This window comes from Callospermophilus lateralis, chromosome X (genome assembly GCF_048772815.1).
Source record: "Callospermophilus lateralis isolate mCalLat2 chromosome X, mCalLat2.hap1, whole genome shotgun sequence".
In the NCBI taxonomy this organism is placed as follows: domain Eukaryota; kingdom Metazoa; phylum Chordata; class Mammalia; order Rodentia; family Sciuridae; genus Callospermophilus; species Callospermophilus lateralis.
Window position 1 is genome coordinate 61,998,801 of NC_135325.1, and position 23,946 is coordinate 62,022,746.

Sequence of the window (23,946 nt, forward strand, 5' to 3'; positions counted from 1 at the left end):
ACTGAAAATAGGTGTATGAAAAGATGATCATCATCACTAATAATCAGGAAAATATATATCAAAACCAAAAAGTGCTATCACCTCATCTCAGTGGATATGGCTATTATAAAAATGATAAAAGATTACAAGAACTGGTGACAGAGAAAAGAACACACTTATACACTCTTTTTGGGAATATGTGTTTGTATAACAATCATGGAAAACAGTATGGAGATTCCCCCAGAAATTAAAAGTTGAACTAACATGTGATCCAGCAATTCCAATACTGAGTATATATATTCAAAGGAAGGAAATCAATATGTAGAAGATAAGTTTGCATCCTTATGCCTATTGCACTGCTATTAAGAATAGCCAAGAAATGGAAACAATCTGAGTGTCCATTACCTGATTAATGAATAAGGAGAATGTGATAATTATGTCAAATGGAATACTATTCACCCATAAAAAGCATAAAACACTTTTTCATTTTTTATAATTATGGAATTGGAGATCATTAATTTAATTAAATAAGCCAGGCACAGAAAGAGTCCTGCATGCTCTCATTGATATATGGAATTAAAAAATACATATCATACATATATATGACCAAAACACACACACACACACACACACACACACATATATATATACACACATACATACACATCTTGTTACCCTATTAATACATGCAATTTTATGTTCCATTTAAAATAAATTTAATTAAAATTCTAAGGAAATTCTCTTATTTGTAACAATATGAATGAACATGGAGGGCTTATTAAGTGAAATAAGCTGGACAAACAAACACAAATATTTCATTATCTCACTGATATGTGGAATCTAAAAATTGATTTGAGAAAAGTACATTTTTCTCATTTGTCCACCATTTTTCTTTCCATGCTATCAGTTAGAATGCTATCAGTTAACTGTAGTCAATGATATTCTAGAAATACTAATGGAAAATTCCAGTGAATCAATTCATGAGTTTAAACTACCCACTGTCCTGAAAAGTATGATGAAACCTCTCTCTGTCCAGCTTTGTCTCTCCTCAAAGGTGAATAATCACTTTTTCCAGTGTATCCACCTTTATATTTTATCTTCCCCTTAGTCACTTAGTTGGTGAAAATACAGTATATGTAAATTTTCCTACTACAGTGGTTTTATTTGTCCATTGGGTGTTCTTGGAACATATCTACTGTGGATAAGGAAGGACTACTGAAGTAAGTAGATCACCAGTTATCAAAGGTTGGAGACAGAGGGGGAGAGATGAGGGTAGTTGACTAAAGTATGCATAACTACAATTTTAATTGCAGAATAAACTAGGTATATTATAAAGCAAGATTAATGCAGTTAATGGTTTATTGTATTCCTGAATAATGAAAGGAATGTGAATGTTAACTATTCTCACCACAAAAATGTTAACTGTGTGAAATCATACAATAGGTGGTTGTAGTAGTTCTTGGTCTCCTATCTCACAGTATAGTAGAGGGTAGACTGACAAATGATACACTCCTATAGAGAGGGTGGGACAGAATTCTAAATTGGAAGTTCTACCAGTGTGGGAGGATTAGCCTTGTATGATCTTTAAAACTGTTAGTGGATATCTGAGATTTGATCCACACCCCCTGTTTTTGAAGAGAAACTTATCTCTCCTAGACATCTGGGTCTTAGGGTCTTTTCCAAAATTCCACTTTTAGGGTGAGGAATCCAAACCTCCACAGGGTTCACATATTCCACCACCAGGTATGTGAATTACCCAGGATCCTTCATGGAGTGCAGACAAACCTGTCTGAGCAGTTGCTGGTGTCTTCCCAGTTGCTTGTATGGGACATTACCAGCACAAAAGGCTCTCTCTCTCCTTGGAATTCCCAGCCTGGATCACCCTAAGTATATTCCTCTCTGCATTTGTTTCAATAATGTTGGTCAAGGCACATTCTGGACTCCACAATAGGTGACTGTTGGGTCAGGTTAGAAACTTCCTTTATGAGTTCCCAGTCTCCAGACTCTGCTACTTGCTTTGTGGTCACCTGAAAATAATTCCAGGTAACTTGTTCCACCAGACTCTCTGCCTATTGGATGAGGGATTTGAATGTGTTTTCACTCACAACTTCCCCCACAATTATTGGGTCAGTTAAAATATGCTTCCCTTTCTGTTCCATAGTATTACTCAAACTAATTTTATTTACCATGCTTTTTCTTCTCTTGCTCTTCATGTGGTGTCCCTCCTTTCTATAATGGGTTACTGGCAGTGACCTCGCCAGCAGTCAAGATGTAATGTCTCAATGATTATTCCTTATTTTATATTCAATGTTTCTGACTTTTTATGTCTTTATGATTATTTTATGAAATTTATAAAAATTGAATTTCAGTGAATTTAATTAGTCATCCAGCTTACTGAGGACTCATTTTCCAAATGTTTAAATTTTGAGTATAAGAACTGCTGGGGAGTGTACATTTTTTTCTTTTTAAATTTTTTTCTTTGTTTTCTTTTTTATTATTAGTTGTTCAAAACATTACATAGCTCTTGAAATATCATATTTCATACATTTGATTCATGTAGGTTATGAACCCACATTTTTACCCCATATACAGATTGCAGAATCACATTGGTTACACATCCACTTTTTTACATACTGCCATACTAGTGTCTGTTGTATTCTGCTGCCCTTCCTATCCTCTACTATCACCCCTCCCCTCCTCTCCCCTCCCATCTTATCTCTCTACCCCATCTACTGTAATTCATTTCTCTCCCTTGTTTTTTTCTTTCCCCTCACTTCCTCTTATATGTAATTTTGTATAACCATGAGGGTCTCCTTCCATTTCCATGCAATTTCCCCTTCTCTCTCCCTTTCCCTCCCACCTCTCGTCCCTGTTTAATGTTAATCTTCTTCTCATGCTCTTCTCCCTGCTCTGTTCTTCGTTGCTCTCCTTATATCAAAGAAGACATTTGGCATTTATTTTTTAGTGATTGGCTAGCTTCACTTAGCATAATCTGGTCTAGTACCATCCATTTCCCTGCAAATGCCGTGATTTTGTCATTTTTTAATGCTGAGTAGTACTCCATTGTGTATAAATACCACATTTTTTAATCCATTCATCTATTGAAGGGCATCTAGGTTGGTTCCACAGTCTAGCTATTGTGAATTGTGCTTATGAACATCGATGTAGCAGTATCCCTATAGTACGCTCTTTTAAGGTCTTTAGAGAATAGTCTGAGAAGGGGAATAGCTGGGTCAAATGGTGGTTCCATTCCCAGCTTTCCAAGGAATCTCCATACTGCTTTCCAAATTGGCCGCATCAATTTGCAGTCCCACCAGCAATGTACAAGTGTACCCTTTTACCCACATCCTCGCCAGCACTTGTAGTTTGACTTCATAATGGCTGCCATTCTTACTGGAGTGAGATGGTATCTTAGAGTGGTTTTAATTTGCATTTCTCTGACTACTAGAGATGGTGAACACTTTTTCCTGTATTTGTTGATTGATTGTATGTCCTCCTCTCAGAAGTGTCTGTTCAGGTCCTTGGCCCATTTATTGGTTGGGTTATTTCTTTTCTTATTGTTTAATTTTTTGAGATCTTTGTATACTCTGGATATTAGGGCTCTATCGGAAGTGTGAGGAGTAAAAATTTGTTCCCAGGATATAGGCTCCCTATTTACTTCTCTTATTGTTTCTCTTGCTGAGAAAAAACTTTTTACTTTGAGTGAGACCCATTTGTTGATTGTTGTTTTTAAATCTTGTGCTATGGGTGTCCTATTAAGGAATTTGTAGCCCGAACCCACAGTATGTAGATTGGAGCCAACTTTTTCTTCTATCAGATGCTGAGTCTCTGTTTTGATATCAAGCTCCTTCATCCATTTTGAGTAAACTTTTGTGCATCGCTAGAGAAAGGGATTCAGATTCATTTTGTTGCATATGGATTTCCAGTTTTCCCAGCACCATTTGTTGAAGATGCTATACTTCCTCCATTGCATGCTTTTAGCCCCTTTGTCAAAAATAAGATAGTTGTAATTTTGTGGCTTGGTCTCTGTGTCCTCTCTTTTGTACCATTGGTCCACCCGCCTGTTTTGGTACCAGTACCATGCTGTTTTGTTACTATTGCTCTGTAGTATAGTTTGAAGTCTGTATCGCTATACCGCCTGATTCACTCTTCCTGCTTAGAATTGCTTTTGCTATTCTGGGTCTTTTATTTTTCCATATGAATTTCATGATTTCTTTATCTATTTCTACAAGAAATGCCATTGGGATTTTGATTGGCATTGCATTAAACCTATAGAGAACTTTTGGTAATATCGCCATTTTGATGATGTTAGTTCTGCCTATCCATGAACAGGGTATATTTTTCCATCTTCTAAGATCTTCTTCTATTTCTCTCTTTAGGGTTCTGTAGTTTTCATTGTATAAATCTTTCACCTCTTTTGTTAGGTTTATTCCCAAGTATTTTATTTTATTTTTTTTTGAGGATATTGTGAATGGATGGTTGTCCTCATTTCCATTTCAGAAGATTTGTCGCTGATATACAGGAATGCCTTTGATTTATGCATGTTTATTTTATATCCTGCCACTTTGCTGAATTCATTTATTAATTCTAGTATTTTCTTTGTAGACCCTTTTGGGTCTCCTAGGTATAAGATCATGTCAACCGCAAATAGTGATAATTTACGTTCTTCTTTTCCTATTTTTATGCCTTTAATTTCTTTTGTCTATCTAATTGCTCTGTACAGTATTTCAAGAACTATATTGAAAAGAAGTGGTGAGAGAGGGCATCCCTGTCTTGTTCCAGATTTTAGAGGGAATGCCTCCAGTTTTTCTTCATTTAGAATGATGCTAGCCTGAGGCTTAGCATAGATAGCTTTTACAATGTTGAGGTAAATTCCTGTTATCCCTAGTTTTTCTAGTGTTTTGAACATAAAAGGATGCTGTACTTTGTTGAATGCTTTTTCTGCGTCTATTGAGATGATCATATGGTTCTTATCTTTAATACTATTGATGTGGTGAATAACATTTATTGATTTCCGTATATTGAACCAGCCTTGCATCCCAGGGATGAATCCTACTTGATCATGGTGCACAATTTTTTGATATGCTTTTGTATTCGATTCGCCAGGATTTTATTGAGGATTTTTGAATCTAAGTTCATTAGAGATATTGGTCTGTAGTTTTCTTTCTTTGAAGTGTCTTTGTCTGGTTTCGGGATCAGGGTGATGTTGGCTGCATAGAATGAATTTGGAAGAGCTCCCTCTTTTTCTATTTCCTGAAATAACTTGAAAAGTATTGGTATTAATTCTTCTTTGAAGGTTTTGTAAAACTCTGCTGTATACCCATCCAGTCCAGGGCTTTTCTTGGTTGGCAGTGTTTTGGTGGCTTCTTCTATTTCTTCATTTGTTATTGGTCTGTTTAAATTGTGTGTATCTTCCTGACTCAATCTGGGCAGATCATATGACATAAGAAATTTATCGATATCTTCAGTATCTTCTATTTTATTGGAATATAGGGTTTCAAAATAATTTCTAATTATCTTCTGTATTTCTGTAGTGTCTGTTGTGATATTGCCTTTTTCATCCCGTATGTGAGTAATTTGAGTTCTCTCTCCTCTTTCTTAGTATGGATAAGGGTCTGTGGATCTTATTTATTTTTTCGAAGAATCAACTTTTAGTTTTGTCATTTTTTTCAATAATTTCTTTTGTTTCAATTTCGTTGGTTTCCTCTCTGATTTTAATTATTTCTTGTCTTCTGCTACATTTGCTGTTGTTTTGCTCTTCCTTTTCTAGGGTTTTGAGATGAAGTGTGAGCTCATTTATTTGTTGGTTTTTTACCTATTTTCATTTAGAAAATTACACGTAATGAAAGTCGTAATGCTTGGGATGAAAGTTAGGGGGAAGGGGAAGGAAGAAGTCCTTAAAGAGAAAGAGGGAGAGAAAAATAGGTAGAATAAAGGAGAATGGCAAGAACAATAAAAATTGAAAAGGGGAAAGAAAAAAAAAAGATAAATGAAGTCTTAGAGTTCTATTTTCTTCTCTTCCAATAGGTGGAGCTGTGCCCTCTGAACTGAGCTTCTGCCCTCTATATGCCGGAAGCAATCTCTGTAAGGTGGCTCCTCTTCCCCTACTGGGCGGCTTTCCAATCCTGTTAGTCCAGGGCCCTTTCTCTTCTTCGGCCCTTCCCCCCAATTCCTCCTGCTCACCGGAGGCAATTTCCACAGATCTAGTTACACTTGCAGCCCCCTGAGTGCCCTGTTCTCCCGAATGACTGAGCACTCTCTCTGTTTGCCATTCACCCAGACCCCAAGGTTGTGGAGCGGGTGATCTGGGAACTGTCAGCTTATTTTGCCTGCACTCCTTCGGTGGCCATGCCCCTGGGAGCTGGCGGTTGAGGCCTTGGGCATCGCTGCTGGTGGTAGGGGGAGTTGGGTGTCAGGAGTCCCCTCTGCTTCCCTCCGCCCCTAAAGTCACACCCACAGAGCTCTGGGGCGAGATTTTTGAGGTTTCCCAGCTGTATGTATCTGGTGGGGTGGGAGTCACACACCTGTTGAAGCGATTTTGCTGGGAAGGGATCCCGTCCACCAAACTCTGGTGATGTCAGCTCTCTGCTATGGCAGGCCCCAGACTCCTTGCCAGAGTGTCAGATGGGAGGGGTGGGTCTGGCCTGTCTCAGGTCTGTCCCGGTCTCGGTTTCAGTTCTCAGTCTGCTGTTTGTGAAGGCTTGGTTAGCAACCTCTTCAAAGGGTCTCTACCGGTCTCCCGCAGTGCTGAAACACCTCCTTCTGCGGCTGGTCACTGGAGAGCAGTGACCTGCACCTCCACGCTCAGGGTGGCCGAGATTCACCTGTCCGGGGCAAGCTGTCACCTCCAATAATCCCAAACTCCTTGCCTAGGTCTCACTTCAGCAGAATTTTGCTGGGAGTTTCTCAGCAGGCTGAATCCGAATGTTCTGATGTGTCTCTCTGTCCACGTGGCTGAGGAGTTACTGAAAGAGCTGCCTCCCCACCCGCCGCCATGTTGAGTTCCCCGTACTTTTTTCTAATCTGCAATATTTCAGCACCAACCTCCAGATTTTTGAATTTTTTATTTTTTTATTTCTAAGTTTATTTTAGTGTTATTTGATAAAATACAAAGGATCGCCTCCAGTTTTTGGTATTTTCTGAGACTTGTTTTGTGTCCTAAAATATAGCTTACTTTAGTGAAATTTGCATGTGCATCTGAGAAGAAATTCAGTATTTCATATATAAAATATTCTAAAAATGAATGTTAGGTCCATTTGATTAATAATGTTTCTTAGTTATTTTTATGCTTTAGCTATGAGGTTTTCCCCAAAAACTCATGTCTGGGTTAATAAAAGAATATTCACATGTGAATTTATTGGCTCCTTCATTTTAATTATTTATTTTTATGTGGTGATGAGGATCAAATGTAGGGCCTTGCACATGCTAGGTGAGTGCTCTACTGCTAGGCCAAACCCCCAGCTCAGGATGAGTTTTAAATTTGGACAAAAATCTAAAGGAAAATTGATTTAAAAAATTAAAGGAAATCACCTACAACTAATATATCTATATCTATATGTCTCTCTCTCTATATATAAATATATATGTATATATTTATAAAGTCATTTTAATGTTTTTATCTAGTGATGCCTGTGTTTATTTGAGAATTGTTTCTGTAACTTTACTTTCTTCCTTTGGATAGTTTATATTGCCACTTTCTTCACACACTTATCTGTATTTTGTTGAAAATTGTGCATTAAAAAAATCTGTTTCTCTTAGTCTTTGTAAATTGGTTTGTAAATTTATCCAATAATCAGCTTTATCGGATAGCTAAGATCTTTTAAGCAGTTTTTGGGACATGTGTTCTCATTGAGCCTTTTCATATTTCTGCCTCAACTTCCCTGTCTAAATGGTTTATTTTATATATGTTAATTTCCATAATCTTCCTTGAGACACCTTCAGGTCTTTAGTCATCCTTTAATTGTCATGTTCTGTCCTACTCACTACTACCTTCAGCATCCTCCATCCCGATATTCAACTATGCCATTTGTTAGATCTCCAACTCAAATAAGATAAAATATACCCCTTACAAACAAGATATATCATTAATATCAGGTTTATTTCTTTGCATTCCACTCTGAGAATGACAAGTATTGGTTAGACTCCTCTGTGTAGACCATGCAATAATGGAGAGATGATGGGGTCAACAATGTCATGTTTTCTATTGTTTTGACTGTGGCTTTTTCTGAACTGGACCTTTATGTGTTGTAGCAGATCCCTGACTGATTTTCTAGAACTCTAAGAAAGCTCTTTTTTTTTTTTTATATCTGTTGTTTGCTAGGTTTTTCTATGGAGATTTTTCTTTGGAGATTTTATAATCCACTATATGTGTCACATTGTAGTTTTTACTGGATGCCAGATATTGTGAGTATTATTCTTTTGAAAGCTCAATGATTTTTGGTCATATAACTATTATTAAGCTTTGTTCGGGTAACAAGTGAAGATATTTATAAACTTTTAGCTCCATTTTACTCCTGAAGTTAAAAAATTATGAGAGACCAGAGCCATGTTAGGGCTAGTATTCGTTTTTTACCACTTCATGAAAAGATCCTTTTGAGTATCCTGTCACATGTGCTGAGAATAAGTAGTTTTTTTTTTCACTATGGATGGTGTAAATGGGTTCTATTTCTGAACCTGTTTCAACATGAGACACTTGTCATTCAAATACTTTCAGATATCCCTTTCTCCAGCCTTAGTTATTATCCATTTATGCTTTGATCAATATCATGCTGCATTACTATTCTTCCCTAGCCCCCCTCCACTTATTGTGAATTAGCATCTGCATATCAGAGAAAATATTAGATCTTTGGTTTGGGGGCATTGGATTTTTTCCACTTAGCATGATATCCTCAAGCTCCATCCATTTACTTGCACATGCCATAATTTTATTCTTTTTTATGGCTAAGTAATATTCCATTAGGTACAAATACCTCATTTTCTTAATCCATTCATCTATGGAAGGACACCTAGATTGGTTCCATAGCTTAGCTATCATGAATTAAGCTGCTGTAAACATTGATGTGGCCACATCACTGTAGCATGCTGATTTTAAGTTTTTTTGAGTATAAACTGAGGAGTGTGATAGCTGGATCAAATGGTGGTTCCATTCCAAGTTTCCTGAGGAATTTCCATATTGCTTTGCACAGTGCTTGCAACAATTTGCAGTCACAACAGCAATGTATGAGCATACCTTTTTTCCTACATCCTTGCAAACATTTATTATTGCTTGTATTCTTGATAATAGACATTCTGACTAGAGTGAGATGAAATTTTAGAGCAGTTTTGATTTGCATTTCTCTAATTATCAAAGATGATGAACATTTTTTAATACATTTGTTTGTTTGATTGTATTTCTTCTGTGAAATCTCTGTTCAGTTCCTTAGCCCATTTATTGATTGGGTTGTTTGATTTTTGGTAATGAATTGTTTGGTATTGAATATATATTCTGGAGATTAATGCTCTGAGGTGTATGTGGTAATGATTTTCTTCCATTGTGTAGGTTTTCTCTTCACATGATTGATTGTTTCCTCTACTGAGAAAAAGATTTTTAGTTTTAATCCATCCCACATATTGATTCTTTTAAAAAATATTTTATTTGTAGATGGGCATAATACCTTTATTTTATTGATTTTTTTAAGGTGGTGCTGATGATAGAAACCAGTGCCTCACATGTACAAGACAAGTGCTCTACCACTGAGCCACAACTCCAGCCCCCATGTATTGATTCTTTATTTATTGATTTTACTTCTTGTGCTTTAGGAATTTTGTTAAGGAAGTCACTTCCTAAGCTGTCATGGTGAATATTTAGGGGTGCTTTTTCTTCTAGTAAGAGCAGGGTCTGTGGTATAATGTCTAAGTCTTTGATCCACTGTGAGTTGAGTTTCATACAGGATGAGAGGTGGGGTTTAATTTCATTTTGCTATATGGGTTTCCAGTTTTCCCAGCACCATTTGTTGAAGAGGCTAAATTTTTTCTAATATATGTTTTTGTAATCTTTATCTTGTGTGAGATAGCTGTATTTACGTGGGTTTGTCTATTTGTCTTCTGTTCTATACCATTTGTCTTCATATTTGTTTGGGTGCCAATACCATGCCAGTTTTGTTACTATGGCTTTGTAGTGTATTTTAAGGTTTGGTATTGTGATGCCCTTGTTTCACTTTTCTTGTTAAGGATTGCTTTGGCTATTTTGGGTCTCTTATTTTTCAAATAAATTTCATGATTGCCTTTTCTATTCATATGAAGAATGTCATTGGAAATTTAATAAGGAATTGCTTTAAATATGCATTCCACTTTTCATAGTATGACCATTTTGACAATAATAATTCTGCCTTCTCAGGAGCATGGGAAATCTTTCCATCTTTTGAGGTTTTCTTCAATTTATTTCTTTAGTATTCTGTAATACTCATTGCAGAAATATTTCAACTCTTTTGCTAGGTTGATTCCCATGCATTTTTTTTTTGAGGCTATTGTGAATGGGACAGTTCTCTTAATTTCTTTTACAGTGAATTTATTACTGATGTATAGAAATTAATTTGTTTTATGGGTGTTGATTTTATATCTTGCTTCTTTGCTGAATTTATTTATTAGTTTTAGAAGTTTTTTGGTGGAATTTTTTGGATCTTCTAAATATACAATCATGTCATTAGCAAATATTGATAGTTGAGTTTTTTTTCTTATTTGTATCTCTTTTAACTACTTTCATCTGACTAATTCACAAAAATGGATGGTAGCTAAGGAAGAATAGAGGTATTCTGGATTAGGCAGAGTGGAGGGAAGGAATGGGAGTGGGCATGAGGGTAGGAAGAATAGTCCATTTAATTGGACATTGTTACCCTATGTGCATATATGATTATATGATTGGTGTAATTCCACATCAAGTACAACCAGAATAATGAGATGTTATATTCCATTTGTGTATGAAATGTCAAAAGGCATTCTACTGTCATGTATAACTAATTAAAACAAATTAAAAATGAAAAAAATAACAAAATAATCACATACAAATTTGAACATTTTGATAACTGGCATACTGTTGTATTGGAAGTCCCTCATAAGAGCTAATAAAAATGAACCTAAAATCCAAGTTGCAGAGACAAACCCATCTCTTATTAGAGTTGAAAGTTGAAATTACATATCTGTTACTCATTTTATTAAAATCACTGAAGTGTAAAATTATAGGTGCACTGTCAAGCACCATGTATTACTTTTTATTCAGGAAAGTAAAAATCTTTTGAGTATAACTGCATTTTTGATAATAACTTTCTTTCTTGTGTTAGCTATGACCAAAGAATAAATCAGACAATTTTTCAAGGCAGCTGAAGACTCTGTTGGTAATATAGGGAATATTCTACCACGATGCTCTTAGGGAAATTTTCCAGATGCTGTAAAGACAAAAGAACCATGTCAAAAACATGTTAATTATGAATACAGACCATCCTCTCTTCTTTAGAAAATCAATGTGTAATACAAATCAAAGTTCAAGAGCTACACAAAAAATTATGTTATATATTTGGATCGTCTATGGATATATTGTTTTGTTCTTTGTGAAGTTTTCTATACACTCTAGCCCTTCATTGTGTGAATGGTTCTTGTTTTAGTTTTTTTTCTGACTCTCTGCTCTATATCTTTTTTTGTTTTTGTCGGGGGACAGTACCAAGGATTGAACCCAGGGGTACTCCAACACTGAGCCACAACCTCAGCCCTATTTTGTATTTTATTTAGAGACAGGTTCTCAATGAGTTGCTTAGCACCTCACTTTTGCTGAAGCTGCCTTTGAACTTGTGATCCTACTGCCTCAGCCTCCCAAGCCACTGAAATAATAGGCATGTGCCATGGCAAACAGCTCTGCTCTATATCTTTAACTCAGGAAGTTCACCAGATTCCTCATCAGTTCTCCCTCCTGCATTATGGCCTGAAAACTTTCAAGGCAATAAGCTAGAACAAATGTAATGTTCACCTCATTTGTTTACTCTCTCTTAAAAATGCTGTTCTTCCCTCCTATTGCTAGGTGTACTCATAATTTTTTTTTCATATATTTCAGACTATTATTTCACATATTTCAGTCTATTTTTTCTTACTGAGAAGAAGGTAAATAAACAGACATACTACTGAATATTTGCTGGAATCAGCCTTTCTCATTTAGTATTCATTTAAACTTAAAAAGTAGTTTTTAAAATTTATCTTCATAGAAATATATTAAAGAGATCAGAACTGATGTTATGTACTGAGCACTCGCAAAGTGCTTATGCATATCTTAGATTCTATTGCAGGTGGAGTGGTGGAAAGATAAAAGGTGTGCTATAAACACCTTTAATGGACTTTAAATATATTAGGAGGAAGTAGATAAAAATTTAAATAATCAAAACTCATTTATATCATTTTATAAATGAAATGTAGAGAAATAGATAAGATTAATGTGGTCCACCAGGGCCGAGGAATTATCTCAAAGTAGCTATATCCTGGTTATATTCTAAGCATCAAAATTTTTGATTTATCCTGGAAATTATATTAACCATAGTTTCACTTAATATCCTAATTTTAAAAATGGGGTAAGAAAACTGTCATACAAATGTGTTGTGAAACCTAAGTTGAATGCTTTTTTTTTACATATAATGAACTTTCCTTTCGATTAGTTTTTATTAAGCATGAATAAGTATTATCAATTCTATTAGTTCAAGATTCATCTTTAGAGAGATATCAACCAATTATAGCAATGTCGGATTTTCTCAAATTATAGTTACTCTGTTTATCTTGAAGAACTGTTTGATGATGTTATCCAACTTTGTTGCTTAATACTCTTTATAAATACATGTAAAGGTGTTCTAAATGTGTTGTTCAGGGAAATGTTAGATTTATCATTCATCATTCATTCATCTTTTCTCCTAGTTTTCTATGAAATATATAATAGATTATTGTAAACTATATTCACCCTCCTGTGCTCTAGAACTTTGGGAACTTATTTCTCCTATCTAACTATATTTTGGTTTCAATTGCTTAAAGCAACGGACTCAATCCATTGTATGAGTTTGAAAGAACTAATTTTGTATTCTTCCTTTTTGGGGAGGGGTTATCAAGAATTGAATCCAGGTATTCTTAACCTCTGAGCCACATCCCCGGTCCTTTTTATTTTTTATTTTGAGAAAGGATCTCAATAAGTTGCTTAGGCCTCACTAAGTTGCTGAGGCTGGCTTTGAACTTGCAATCTTCCTGCCTCAGACTACTGCTGGTGGAATTACAGGCATGTACCACCACACCCAGCTTGTATAGTTTCTTTTGGAAATGTTCTTTATTTTATTATTTTAATTGTCATCATTCAAATCCTAATTCATTATGATCTTCTTTTGGTATATGAGTGTATCCCTAGCCTCCTAGTTATCTAGTATTTTTCAGTATAACTGCACAAATGTAAGAAAATAATTCCCCATTCTCCCAATGACTCTTTTATACATTTATTCCAGGTAATGCTACTTAAAGTGTTCTTTTGACCAAAGAAATTTCTGAATGATATGATGCTCTTCTAATACTGGGTAATCCTTTTCTCTCAACCAAAGCCAACCTAAATGTTAAACTTAACTCAAATCTATTGTCCAACAATTGGTCCAAATTCAGTTCTTTTACTTTCATTTTCTACCTCCATCAAAGCAATTAGTATTTTTTCAATCAATCTATTTATGACAAAAATTTTATTAATTTTTTCCTGAAGCAAATTAATGAAAAACACATGACTGTTCTTTTTAATGTTTCTTTTAGTTATTAATGAAATATATAATTATATATTGACACAAATTAAAAGTATTTAACATGATAGAAAGCTAATTACCATGACTTAATCATTATGCTTTGTAAACATATAATAAATATGTTCAAATAGTATGTGTCAATTTTAAAAATTTCACCAATGAAACTGTTTGCCCAAGCATCAATTTAGAAAATTTGATAAAAGTTGTTTTATATTTTGAAAATATTTGTTTATTTTATTATTAATACATGTGAAAAATTCCCAATGTTTGGTTTGATAATGTGTGGGACATTAAAACTGTTGAATTCTGAAGATTTCAGACTCCTATTTCTTTGTTTCTAGTGGCCTTGAACAATTCGAATGTTGTGAAATTATTTAAATGCTATCTAAATTATCTTATCTTGTATTGATTATTGTAACACTGTCAATTTCTAAAAGGAAAGATTCTTGTTATGTAGACAATTTTAGTAAATTTGTTCTTGGTGATCAAATTCAAAACATAAAACTTGCTTATTGCCTTGCATCTGTTGATAAGTTGACACATATGTGTAGAAACATCAATAAAACTATTTATCCCCTAGATATCAAGAAAAATTTATTATCTAATGCATATCCCCTTTACTTTTATAATGTAAATAAATATTTCTCATAATAGCTGGGGAAACTCTCATTTAATCTTGAAGCAATGAAATGATTTGATCAATATCATGCAGTCAGTGAGTAAAAGGGTTAGGCTTTATACCTAATTATCTGATTCCAAGTTAAGTTCTTTTCTCTGTCACTACTACACTGTGTTAGTTAATCTTTTTGTCACTTTGAAAAATACCTGACAAGGAAAACTCAGAATAAGAAGTTTATTTAAAACTAATCACTTCAGGTGTTCAGTTCATGTTTCACTGATTGTATTGCTCGGGGCCCAAGTTAATGCAGAACATCATGGTGGAAGGGCAAGGCAGAGGGAAACTGTTAAGATCCTGGCAGCTGGGATTCAGACAGTGACAGTGTGAAGCCAGGGACACATATAGTCCAAGGTCATTCCCCCAGTGACCTACTTCTTCCACCTACAACTCACTTGCCTACAATTACTATCGAATATTCTATTCAACTCTCAATGGATTAATCCTTCAAATGAAGTAAGTCACTGATGCATTTAAAGTCCTAGTCATTGCCTAAGAGCCCCACCTCTAAATTTGTTCTATTGGGGACCATGCTTCCAACATATGAGCTTATAGGGGCATTTTAGTTTCAAACCATAACACCTATTGTTCCTCAAGTCACTTTGAACAAATATCTACTGATTCTTCTTTTGTTATTAGAATGATATTGCAACAGGAGCATAATTATTAAAGAAATACTTGACAATTTACCTGAGTTAGAAGTTGCTTATTTGGAATTTGAAAGTAGACACCAAAGTTTAATAATTTTGATTTCTAGAGCTTTCTGTTTAATTTATGACACTGTATACACCTATGCCATTTTGAGATTAAGAAAAAAATAGTTATTTGCTTATTGATTTTAAACATAAAGAATAAGCCAGAGAAAAAATTTCAGGCATTTAAACAGCTTGGCGATTTATTATTTGTGTTGGGGAAAGTTTCATTACTCTCTATATTTTTTACATTGAAAATGAACGGATAGCAAGATTCATCTGTGTTTTTGATGAATTTAATTATTTCCCATAAAATAAATATTTTTTCAGCTTGCTCTCTCCAGTACTATGTTAAACACTATAGAAAGACATATCTTAGGATAAGAAAGTAAGCCTTCATAAAAAGTATGTTCATGATAAAACATGAAAGTCAGTAGCTGAGCCAAAGTGTGGAGAATAATTTCTATAAAAATAATAAAAGATATATAAGTACAATTACAACATTTTTAATTAAACTTTGTATAACTTTTAACACTAAACATAAATTGAAGCTATTTTTAGATTTTGGAAAAATGCCAAAATGCCAGCCTCATGCTTAGTGGAAACTGGTGAGTTCATATTTAAGGAAATTCCTCTTTATATTTTTTGTAACTTTATTTTGATTTCCAAAGAAATGTTATCAAGGATTTCTAGTAAATAAATAAGTTTCAGGTATATTATATATGCCAAATTAAATCATGCTTTTAGAGTCTAAATATTATGTGTTATTTCCATGATGGAGCAGATATTTCTCACAGTAATTTAATAATCCACTTAAACTGTTTAAGCCCTTCTACTCTAGCACATAGAAATGCCTATCTAATTATGTAGAATATTACAAGTATCCCATTTTAGACAAATAACAATGAATTATATGATACCCAGGCTGGCCTTAAAATTGAATCCTCCTATTCTAAAGGCATATATAATTCTACAATGTTTAAGAGGAAGGAACTTGTTCAAATTATGTAAATTCTAGTAAATTATCCAAATGTTGCATTAGATTGTATGAAAATATTTCCAAAGGGCACCATTTAACTTTACATTACCTACTTGATTCTATTTATAAGCTGGGCCTAATGAAACCTTCCTGTAACCCCAGCTACTCAGGAGACTGAGGCAGGGGGATGGCAAATTCAAGGCCAGCCTGGATAACGTGACATCCTATATGGTGATGTAGCTCAGTGGTATAGTGCTTGCCTAATCAGCAGAGGGGCTATATCCAATCCTAGGTACCACAAAAAATGTCTATTTACTTTTTTTATTGTTGTATGAAATTATACTTATGATAGCTATTACTTATTGAATGATGAATACAGTCCTAGAACTTCAAGACACTTTATATATTCAATATCTCTTTATATTTTATTTAATTTTTATACATTTACTCTAAAAATTTATGTTATTAGTGATATTTTTATTATTCAGTAATATTAATATAATATCACATATTATGATTAATATTTTTCACTCTATCTTCACATATACTGTCTTGATATTAATAGAAACCTATTTAAATGTTTTCTTTTTATTTGTCATAATTCATACACAATTGTGTGTACTTATGGGATATGATGTAACATTTTGGTATATGTTTATCATATGGAATGATTAAATCAGGGCAATTAACAAATCTATCAGCTTATATAACTATCATTTTTGTGGTATGATACTCTAAAATATACTCTTAGTAATTTTGAAATAAACTACAATGAACAACAATAGGAAATCAATTAGGTAAATACTATAGGTACTCAAGAAATATAAAAGGATATTAAGTCAGAGCAAAAATGGCTTTTAAGTTGTGGCTACCTCACTAAATCATAATCTAGTAACTGATGAGTGAAAAGGGAGTTCTAAAAGTGTCAGGCTTAGAATGTTACGTATCTATCTGATGAGACAAATACTGTTAACCTGGAATTACAGAAGTTGTAGATGACTTAGCATATATTTTTGTCAATAAGCATCCATAAAACCTTGGCTAGAGCCATATGTAATTTTTCTCAAATATACTATACAATATATTATTATCAAATAATATATTAATTATCCTATATTAATATATCGATTAAAATATATATTTGTCTCAAATATAGTATTAAATAGAAATTTGTCTCAAATTATTTTTGAGGTTTTTTTTTTGTTAGTTTCTTATGCAATCCATGAGTAAAAGAGTACTACACAAATGTCTAGTGTTCTGTTCTTAAGAGTGCAATTTATTGGTTTATAATCATCATCTGTATAATGTCCTCTTAAATTCAATAAAAATAATCTGAAAGGGTACTTATATGCTTGATAATACTGACACAATACAAAGATTGAAAATTATTGGTCAGTGTTTACTGCTTATTTCAGTGCTTTTAAAGTTTGTAGGAATAATCTCTCTCTATGAAAATTAAAAATAATACAAATTAGGGCTGGGGATGTGGCTCAAGCGGTAGCGCGCTCGCCTGGCATGCGTGCGGCCCGGGTTCGATCCTCAGCACCACATACAAACAAAGATGTTGTGTCCGCCGATAACTAAAAAATAATAAATATTAAAATTCTCTCTCTCTCTCTCTCTCTCTCTCTCTCTCTCTCTCTCACTCTCTCTTTAAAAAAGTAATACAAATTCATTTGAGGTCATTAGATATTTTAAAGCAACTATGCAATGTAGGGTACTGTTAGGCTATGCTGCAGGTCTGTGCAATCATACTGGGATTTGGATTACCTCAGCAGTAAATGGCAGCAAACAAATGTGTATGGCAGCTATAACTCCCTATAACATATCTTTATAGTGAATCTAATTTTTTGAAGATTTGAGGGAAATGTTAGCTAGTTTCACTACTGAGTTATTTATATTAAAATGCATAACATTTTTAGAATGAGAATTTTATAAATGTAAACATTTAGTGAATTATGTGCATTTGAAAAACTAGGTAAAAAAGGGAGAACACAAAAGACATAGATTGATTTTCTATTTTGCTGCTTCTAGATTTGATAGAGCCTTAAGTCTTGTTCTGATTAGGGTAGTAATAGCCATAAAAACGTTGGTATGGGAACAAAGAAAACTCCGAGTTTACCTTTTATTTTTCAAAGTATTAGTTGACGTTGCCCACAAGGATAACATTTGACATGTGATGTTAATAATTTTACTGACCTCAGGGGTATTTATAAAAAGTTCTTCCCAAAATAAAAAATCCAGGTTAATATACTGTCAAACATATTTTCTGCCTTTAAATTAGAAATAATTTTTTTTTTCCAATTTTCCTCCACAGGGGCCCTATTTAGCCTGATACTCAGCCTGTTTGTATTATGGAAGGAATATGCTGTTGATTTTCCAAAGTACATATCTATAGAAAGGAGCAACAGGTGTGTCCCAGAAAATGTCATCATTGATGTGCAATATGGATGGTCATTTATATTTGCTGCCTTTGGAACTCCCTTTGTATGCATGTCAGGGATTGTGTTCCATTTTATTGGCCAGGGGCTTGAGTTTCAGAAGTGAATGAAATAAAATGGCAAAATACCACAGTGATATCTGGGTAGAATTCTGATTAATGGTTGAACAAAGTTGAAAAAAAATTCAGATTTTGGTCTTAGCCAAGCACTGAGAACATTAATTATCATATATATGTATATACATGTATATATATATTCGTTACATGACATTAACAAATGAATGGAATTTTCAGGGTGATGCTGAAAGAGTAAGATTTAAAGTACATCATTTTTAAGGGGACTACAGTGAGTTTTAACTTAGTCTTAGGTTGAATAAATCAAAAGACTGGCTCTGGTTTTCTGAATTAATTTAAAAATAGGAAGAGTATAATTTCAAACACTGGCACCATGATTTCATTTTCAGTGTTTCCAAAATTTACTGGATTTGAAGTAATCTGTTTCCTGTTTATGAGGAAGTGAGTTTTACTTTTGAAATAATCAATTGCCCATCAGTAACATATCAGACAGAAAATATTGGTTCTCAATTTCAAGGTTAGAGATATAACAGGAAACATAAAAATATTTCCTCTTGGTTCCCTAACAGACAGATATTGCAAAGTGAGAAGTGAATTAATACATGCAGGATTTAATGGAATAAACAGGAAACAGTTACATCTGAAAAGTTACATTTGAAAAGTATATTTTCGTATCCCAGGTTGTATATCCTTCCAGCACAGAAAGATCTGTACTTGAGCATGAGATTGATAATATGTTAAAAATAGAATGCTCTACTTCAACAAAAATCAGTTATAGGTCAAAATTCAAAATAAAATAATCTATCTTAATAAAGGGACATGGGACAAGATATATACAGAGATGGGTAGTTCTGGCCTGAAGCATGGGAAGGTTTGCATCTATTTTTGGTAAAATATTCCTTCTCCTTTGATAGTCAACTATGTTAATTTTCTTTTTTTCATTTTTTTTAACTATTTTTAGTTGTTAATAAACCTTTATTTTTATTTATGTATATGTGATGCTGAGAATTGAACCCAGTGCATCACATAAGCTAGGCAAATGCTACAACCCCAGCCCTGTTAAATGTTAGTACTTAGGAAGAATGGCTAATATAGTAAGAATATTTTGTTTACTCCTGTATTGTCAACTGTATGTCTTTAATTATTTAGACCACATCTATCTATTCTTTAAAATATTATCTTTACCTTAAAAATACTAATAAGAATTAATGAAATATCTGAGGATAATTTAATGTAACATTTATGGGGAAATATATATGAATTATTAATTTGTAGCAGAATCAAAAATAAAAATATAGACCATCATATTGAAATCACCAATAAGGTAAAAGCTGAAGTGTTGTTCCTTTTGAGGATTTGTATATGCTATGGTCAGTATGTCAACCCCATAACTGGAACTATTAGACTAGTCACAATTAATAAATGAAGATATATCATAAGTATGTTTGAATTTTCTATAAGTCAAAGATATATTTTTAGCGACTCATATTCAGACAATATCTTCAGGTACTTGGTATAATTATGCTCACCGAATAAAAAATTCAGTAACTGCTAAATGTCCTTCCATGCTATGGCTATTAGTGCCTATTCAGTTATAATTACATCCAATTTACATGAATATTTTAGTGTGATGAAAATACTATAAATTTAACTTTAGAATTGTCCAATGATCTGTAAAAAGTGATACCTTTTTATCTTATTGGATTTGTGAAGTTTAAAATTTTACCAATAAAACATGTTAAATTATAAATCCTTGTATCAGTTGATATATTTGTTTCACATATGTGATCTTTTAAAATATGTAAAGTAGAAATTCTGAAAGGGAACTAAAAATGTAACTTGTTCAAAGTTCTTGGAGATTACCAAATAGTCTTGCTCTCTTGATATTATGTATAAATATGCTATGCCTTGAGAGATGAAATATAGAGATATGTCAAAACAGGGACTCCTGTTCTACTCTCTATTGAAGTTTGGAATGTCAGTTGGCTTATATCTGAATTAATATATTGATGACTACACGGTACCTAGAACACCAAGTCTAAATGTCAGAGTTTGTTTTGTGATAACTTTAGGGATTATTTCATCTTAAGGAGTCATCTGGCACTTGTTTAAATGTATTCCTCATCCAAAACCACACAGATACAATCATATAAGCTTTGAAAAAGGTGCCAGAAAACTACATTGAAGAAAAGACAGTCTTTTTAACAAACAATCTTTGGAAAACTGGATTTCCTGTGAAGAATGAAAAGTAAATGCCTGTTTCTCACCCTACACAAAGTCAAATCAAAGTGGATTAAAAAAAAACTAGGAAACTTAGTAACTGACAGAAGAAAATGTATGGTCAATATTTCAACACATATGCTCTTGTATTGACTTTCTCAATGTGACTCCTAATGCTTAAGAAATAATCCCAAGAATCAATAGATGTGATGGCGTCATATTAGAAAGTTTCTGCACAACAAAGGATAAAAGATCATGAAGAGAGAGCATACATAATGGGAGAACATCTTTTCCAGCTACTCTTTTGACATAGAATTAATATCCAGTATATATAAAGAACTCAAAATGTCAACACCAAAATACTAATAGCACATCACAAATGAAATAGACAATTCTTAAAAGAAGAAATTCAAATGACCCAAAAGTTTATAAAAAATGTTCAGCATTCTTAACAAACAGGAAAATGCAAATTAGAACTACACTGAAATTTCTTTCACTCCAGTTAGCATGCCAAATATAAAGATTACAAGTAACAAGCTGGTATGATGGTGCATGACTGTAATCCCAATGACTCATGAGGCTGAGACAAGAAGATTGCAAATTCGAGACCAGCCTCAGCAACATAGTGAGACCTTCAGCAAAATAGTAAGACTGTCTTTAAAAAAAAAAAAAAGGATTGGGGATATATCACTGTGATAAAGCATCCCTGTGTTCATTTTGCATTACAAAAAATACAAGTAAAAGTAAAAACTGGTGAGGATGTGGGGGAAATTTAAATTAGTAAAACCACTATGAAGATAATAATGGTGATTCCATAAAAGACTAGAAGTAAAAGGTCTATGTGACCCATTTATATCATTCCTCAGTATTTATCCAAATTAATTAAAATCAGCATACTTTAATGATGTATGCATACTCATGTATATAGAAGCCCAATTCATCAGAGCCATGTTATGGAACCAAACAAGGTGTCCTTCAAAGGTAGGTAAATAGATAAAGAAAATGTGACATATATACACAATGGAATTTTCTTCAACTATAAAGAAAAACAAAATTATCTAATCTACTGGTAAAGGGAACAAACTAGAGAACATCACATTGAGTGAAATAAGGCAGACTCAGAATGTCAGGTATTATATATGTTTTTTTCTAATATGTGGAAACTAGATATTAAAAGAAAAATAAATAAGTAAATGTAATAAAACAAATACCAAATAACAAAATACGCATAAAACAAAAGCATTCATGTTCACAAAACCATCACTTCGGAAGATACTTAAAGAAATTCTAAACACAGAAGAAGATATAAACAAGAAGAAACTTTAGGAAGGAACAAATATCATTAGAAGAGTAATGATAGACAAGTGAGAATTAAGATCAAATCAAATATTAAGTGTAAAAAATCATGAAGTAATACAAATCTTTCTATAATAACACAGAATTAAAATTGGCCAAATAAAAGACATAGACTGAAAGATTGGATTCAAAAGCAACACCCAACTAGATGTTGCCTGAAATACATTGCATTTCATTGGCAAAGACATCCACAAAAAGACAGTGAAACTATAGAAAATGATATTTTGTTCAAATAGGATCTGGAACCAAGCACAAATAGCTACAGATTTAAACATACTATATGAAATAGGCTTAGTAGATATTTATATAATATTTCTTTCAGCAAAATATGAATCCACATTTTTAGCTTCTTGTGGAACTTTCTCCAAAACAGATCATAATTAAGAACAAAAAGCAAGTCCTAGCAAAAAAAAAGTTTGAAATGATTTTTCAGATCACATTGGATCATAATGGAATGAAATTAGAAATTAACAGCAAGAAAGTCTACAGAAACATACAAACGCATAAAGATTCAATAACATATTTTTGGATAGAAGTACATCATGAAATAACATGAAGATACAGAACAAGTGGCATTAAAGTGAGTATGCAAAATTTAAATATGAGAAATAGATGAATTTATAGGTACATCTGATTTATTAAAATTGACAAAAGTAAATATAGAAAAGTTAAACAGACGAATACTAAGCAATGAACAATGATTTGGCTATGAAACCAACCTAGGTTCTCTGAAACAGATGCATGGATAAAGAAAATGTGGTATATATACATAATAGAATATTACTAGCCATAAAGAAAAATAAATTATGGCATTTTCTGGTAAATGAATGGAACTAGAGACTATCATGCTGAGTGAAATAAGCTAATCCTCAAAAAAAAAAAAAAAAGCCGAATGTTCTCTCTGATATATGGATACTGACACACAATAAGGGAGGGAAGGGAAGAACAGAAATTTATATGGACTAGACAAAGGAGAATGATGGGGGGAGAAGGGGGGATATAAATAGAGAGGGCAGTAGAATTAATTAGACATAAACTTCACTATTTTCATAGATGAATACATGGCCAGAGAATCTTCACATCATGTAAAACCACAAGAAAGGGATCCTAATTAGAATATTTTACATTCCACGTATGTATAATATGTCAAAATACACTCTGCTGTCATGTATATATAAAAAGAACAAATAAAAATAGCAAGCAATGAGGCTGAATAATTAATAAGAGGTCACCAAACAAAGAAGACCCCAAGATCACATGGATCAATGGATTCACAGTTAAATTTGATCAGATCTTTAATGAAAGCTAATACCTATGCATATCCAATCATTGTATTAAATACAAAGGGAGGGGAAACTTTGAAACTTATTCTCCAAAGTCTGTTTCACCTTGATACCAAACCAGATAAGAACATATGATGAAAATAAAATTAAGATCAACTATACTCTTGATGTTCATAGATGAAAGCTTCTAACAAATTTCTCATCAATGCAATTTAGTCACACAACAAAACATATATCATGATCAGGTTGGTATAACTCAGTGGTGCAAGAATGGTTCCATATTCTCAAATCAATAAACACAATACACCATGTTAATAGAATCGAGTATAAAAAATACATGATCATTTCAGTAGATGTAGGAAAAGACTTTGAGAAAATTCAACACTACTTCATGACAAAAACAAACAAAGCAAATCCAACCAAATAAAAGACCAAACAAAACAAAACAAACACCTGAGAAAACTGCAG

At 33.2% G+C, this 23,946-nt stretch overlaps 1 protein-coding gene across 5 annotated transcripts in view; it reads left to right on the forward strand.

Annotated features, from left to right (window-relative positions):
- LOC143639040 (transmembrane protein 182-like) overlaps positions 1-20,357 on the forward strand; it is an 83,514-nt gene extending 63,157 nt beyond the window's left edge. For 3 of the 5 annotated variants that reach the window (XR_013154656.1, XM_077107160.1, XM_077107158.1), the window contains one exon: positions 18,422-20,357. Coding sequence is in view for 2 of the 5 variants with exons in the window: in XM_077107158.1 (XP_076963273.1) it covers positions 18,422-18,651 (230 nt within the window). In the remaining 3 variants the exon portion in view is untranslated. Of the gene's footprint in view, positions 1-6,006; positions 6,069-18,421 lie in introns of those variants that run through there. The other 2 variants (XM_077107159.1, XM_077107161.1) reach the window with 2 other exon arrangements.
- Positions 20,358-23,946: the final 3,589 nt, after the last annotated feature.